At 31.4% G+C, this 4,449-nt stretch overlaps 2 protein-coding genes across 3 annotated transcripts in view; one reads left to right on the top strand and one right to left on the bottom strand.

The window, feature by feature from the left end:
* The window catches only part of LOC106875218 (notchless protein homolog 1), a 210,684-nt gene extending 208,188 nt beyond the window's left edge, over nucleotides 1–2,496 (bottom strand). The window contains exon 1 of the mRNA XM_014923267.2: nucleotides 2,389–2,496. Coding sequence (XP_014778753.1) covers nucleotides 2,389–2,393 — 5 coding nt within the window. The 5' untranslated portion in view covers nucleotides 2,394–2,496. The remainder of the gene's footprint in view (nucleotides 1–2,388) is intronic.
* A 603-nt stretch (nucleotides 2,497–3,099) lies between these two features.
* The window catches only part of LOC106875219 (39S ribosomal protein L18, mitochondrial), a 38,065-nt gene continuing 36,715 nt past the window's right edge, over nucleotides 3,100–4,449 (top strand). For both annotated transcript variants that reach the window (XM_014923269.2, XM_014923268.2), the window contains exon 1: nucleotides 3,100–3,202. In XM_014923269.2, the coding sequence (XP_014778755.1) occupies nucleotides 3,127–3,202 (76 nt within the window). In that variant the 5' untranslated portion in view covers nucleotides 3,100–3,126. The remainder of the gene's footprint in view (nucleotides 3,203–4,449) is intronic.

Here is a 4,449-nt window from a genome sequence, read left to right as displayed (position 1 = left end):
CCCTGCTTCTCACATGGACAACTGTATGTTGGCTGCTCAAGAGTGGGCAGCAACAAAAAACCTATTTGTATATGCTCCACAAGGGAAAACAAGGAACATAGTTTACAATGAGGTGTTATAATCACAACAGCAAGAAAGTATGTACATGATCACCTTCTTTTACGAAACTTCATTGACTTTCATATATTCATATTGATATACATATATATACGTGTGTTTGGGTGCGTGTGTGTATATACATCTCTATATATAAAGATGATGCGTAGTCTAGACGGCGTTTTTAGATTTCATTATTCTCTTTAACCCGGGCAACGCCGGGTATTTCTGCTAGTTATATATAATTTATAATTCAAAACAACTACTATTGCCAGTTGTTTAAATGAAAGATTTCCTGTCTTTTAAAGATTGAAATGGTATTTTAATTTCAATAAATTAGATGAAAAGAAAACATGGAGAAGTAAAAGTTCAATGCATATTGAGTGTGCACATATCGTCCCTTGGGGGCCATTAAAATAATGTACCAATCAAGTACTGGAATAGATGGTATTGACAAATCCCCACCCCTCAAAAGTGCAAGCCTTCTGCCTTATCATCATCATTATATCATTTAATGTCCATTGTCCAAGCAAGTATGGGTTGAATGGTGAGACCAGAGCTGCAAGCTGGAAAGGGTGGGGGGTGGGGCAACACTGGACTCCAGTCTGATTTAGCATGGTTTCTATGGCTGGATGCCCTTCCTAATGCCAACCACTTTACAGTGTGCTGCGTGCTTTTACATAGCACCACACAGGCACTCTTATGTGACACTGCCATGAGTGCTTTACACCACCAGAAGGATTGGTTTCAACACTTCTGCTGCAGATCTTCCTGAAACAATTATATACTGTAACATTAATTCTATTAGACATCAAAAGTAATATCGTATTTCTTATGAACATTAAGAATTATTGTAGCTAATAAAAAAATTATTGTAACTTTGGTTCTAGAATTGAAGCATTTCATTTAATCCACTTTGATGAGTACAGTCAAAATATATCTAAAAACATTAAATAGTAAAAAACAAGCAATGTTATCTTTATTCTAATAGCAAACTTAAAAATATATATCGTTTTTAAAAATATCGCACATTTCATTTCACTATTTCTGAACAATAAAGCATATTATTTTACAGTCAAGATATTACTAAGAGGTTAATGGAAAATAGGTAACAAGTGGTAAATGTGCAATTCTCGAGAAGAGCTAACATTAGCACCAGTTTCCGCATATAAGCTTCTGTCAAAGAATATTTTTTTAAAAATGCTACTTCTGTTTTTCTACAGCCACTATAATAATTGCAATTCCATTCTTGACTAATGAATTAAAATGACTAAACTATGTAAATTTAACAGTTTAATTATAGAAGGGAGGTAACTCTATATTACGTTAAACTCCCTATAGACGAAGAAGTCCGTCATTCGAAACAAAATTAAGTACTTTGCTTATCAAAGAACATAGACAATGTCATGGGATTTGAACCCATCATTCTTTATTGTTGAAGAGCATATTCTTCAAATAAGCATAACATCTTAATACGACAGTATTGGAACCTTAGGCAAGTCAGCCTCCTAAAATGACATTTGGCGTTAGCTGAACCAATTTATCAAACCTATCAACATATGCTTTTGTTTTCAGGAAGAAGTAATAGTTTATACATATTTATGTTTGTAGATTATCAACTTCGACTGTCAGGGTTTTAGGGTTAGGGTTAGGGACGGAATTCCCTAACACTAACCCTAAAACCCTAGTGAAAATCGTGCAGGTGTTAATCTGAAAATTTACCGAAATTTAAGTAAAACTCACAGGAAACTGCTAGAGATAAGATATTTCACTTTAGCGTGTCACGTTAACAAAAAGTGTTAATTCATACATACAGACGTCATGGATGAAACGATTTTAATTTTGTTTTTCTATTTAAACAGCTTTCATAGGACACAACAGGTTAAAACTGGTTTTTAAAAAGTATAAACTCTGGCGTCGTCTAGTACGGTTTTCTCAAAGTAAAGTTTGTTTGATGAGCTGTAGTGCACCTGAGCACTGTACACAATAATTTCATTATATATATATATATATATATATATATATATATATAAACTGAAGTAAAAAGTCATCTTTAAAATTATTCTTAAAAATTAATTTCACTGATCTAAAAGTATATAATTCCGGCAACTATTGTACAATCAAATTATTTAAGGAATGAATCAATGAAATACTATGTATATGTATAAAAACAAAGTAGTAATACATCGACTTGTTTTGATAAATGAAAGTGTAAACATTTTGTCAAACAGACGACAACAATGCTTAATTAAAGGTTTCTAAAGAACGAATAAAATGTCATAGATTCCTTACGCCATAGTACGCAGCTTATCTTCTCAAAACACAATTGTTGTCTATCGCAATCCACGTGCTCAATGTAAACTTCTTGAAACCGGTGAAACTATACGTATGTCTCCTTTGAGAAGAATGGTTAACACAGGGCTAATGCAAAAGATTTTTATAATATATAAAACAATTTTAGAATTTAATCAACTCGTACCACTATAAATAATCGATTTAGTAAACTTTGATATTTACTTCAAAATACAGACAGTAAAAATTTGTTTCCTATTTTTTTAAACATTGACGATATTTTTTGTCAATTGAGTGATGCAGTATGAAAATCTAAACCAGATGTTATTTCATTTCAGACGTTCTTCAATTATTTATTTATTACAGTCCCTGAAAAACTTGATTTCTCTACCAAAAATATTCTCGTTATTTTCACATCTAACATTCTAATAACCATTTAATCTATACAAATTCAAAGATAATTTTTAAAAAATAGTCGACAGTGATATTTCATTAATTATTTAAGTGGTAAAAAGAAAACGAAAATAGGAAATTATCATTAAAGTTTAGAATTATGAATTTATATAAATTGGCCGCCAACACTTTTTTCTGCAAAATAGGGGTAGCTTATTCTATTTTATTAAATTTATACAAATCATTAAATTTATAGAAATTAGAAGTAAATCTCTAATTTCGTTCCGAGGTTTTCGTTTTATGTTTTATATAACCTATGTGTTTATAAAAAGGGGCAGTGAAGCCATGGCTGCGCCGTTAAGGTCATTACGTCGCTGTGTATCTCTTTTAAATACACAAACACAATTACCAATTTCAACCGGTAAAGTATTCTGGCTATTTCATTTGTTTTTAAGGTTGCCGAAAGCATTGCACATACTATAAGACTTCCACGTATTCATTGTAGAGATATCTTAAGAGGCTGTAAATAGTTGTAGACCATGTCTGTTTTGTTTATTTAGTTATCTAATTCTCTTTCCCAAGGATAAAGAATGAAAGCCACAGTATCGCCTTCATATTAATAGTATATTCTGTTACCACACCTAGGAGTTCTGAATTCAAATCCTTTCAGGGATCACTGCTTTTCATTATTTAGAAGTCAATTAAAATAAGTGTATATTTACAATTGGAAATAACAGGACACATAGCATAAGATGGTCCTGGATGCATACTAATTAGTACCTACTAATTAAAATAAATAAATCAATCATGGAATGCACTCACGGCTTGAGCACTTTTAATCATTTGTTTGCTCAATCAGGGCTGACCTTGGGTTAAACAGCAAATATTGTGTTGCTGATCGTACGTCTGTATATTAACCGTGTGAAAACGAATAGCTAATGCAGTTTGGCACGTCTCATTGAAAAATGCATTTTTTTGAAAAGTGTTTTTCAGATTCTTATTTTTTAGATGTCGGAGATTACGAATATGCCAAAAAAATATTTTTATCCCCACCCAAACCATCACCGCCACTCCCCTTCCCATTTAAAATTTTGAACTTTTTCGAAATTTTTTCCCCCCTGTGTTTTAGATGATGGAGATTCTGGATATGCAAGAAACCACATTTTGAAAGTTTTAAATTCAGTAAGCATATAGATAGGTGTATAAAGAGATAGATATGAATGTCTTCCTGGGGCTAAAAACAACAGTAACACCGTCTTCTATAGGACCGCCACATTTAGTTGACAAATATGAATAAACGGATAGGGATAAATAGATAGACAAATAAATAAATGGATGAAAAAGTTCAAGATTTAAAATTGGGCAAGGGGTGAAATTTTAGCACCTTATTAAACTTTATGACATTAATTATGAAATATTGATGTTTGTTTCTCATAAAATCGCTCACATGGGGATGTGGTATATATTTAATTTACATTATATTATTTTTTGCGATTATTTAAAGCTAACACAAGTAAAACGCAAATTTTTTTCACTATAATGTTTTTGTCTGTATTTAATTTCGATTTGCATATGTTCGTCAATTCACTACAATCTCTTTAAAGTAAACAAACTAAAAAAATTTTATTGAGGAAGGGGAGTGAAATTAAAAATTTTTTTTTTTTTTTT

This window comes from Octopus bimaculoides, chromosome 1 (genome assembly GCF_001194135.2).
Source record: "Octopus bimaculoides isolate UCB-OBI-ISO-001 chromosome 1, ASM119413v2, whole genome shotgun sequence".
Taxonomy (NCBI): Eukaryota; Metazoa; Mollusca; class Cephalopoda; order Octopoda; family Octopodidae; genus Octopus; species Octopus bimaculoides.
This window is presented reverse-complemented; position numbering and strand designations above follow the sequence as displayed.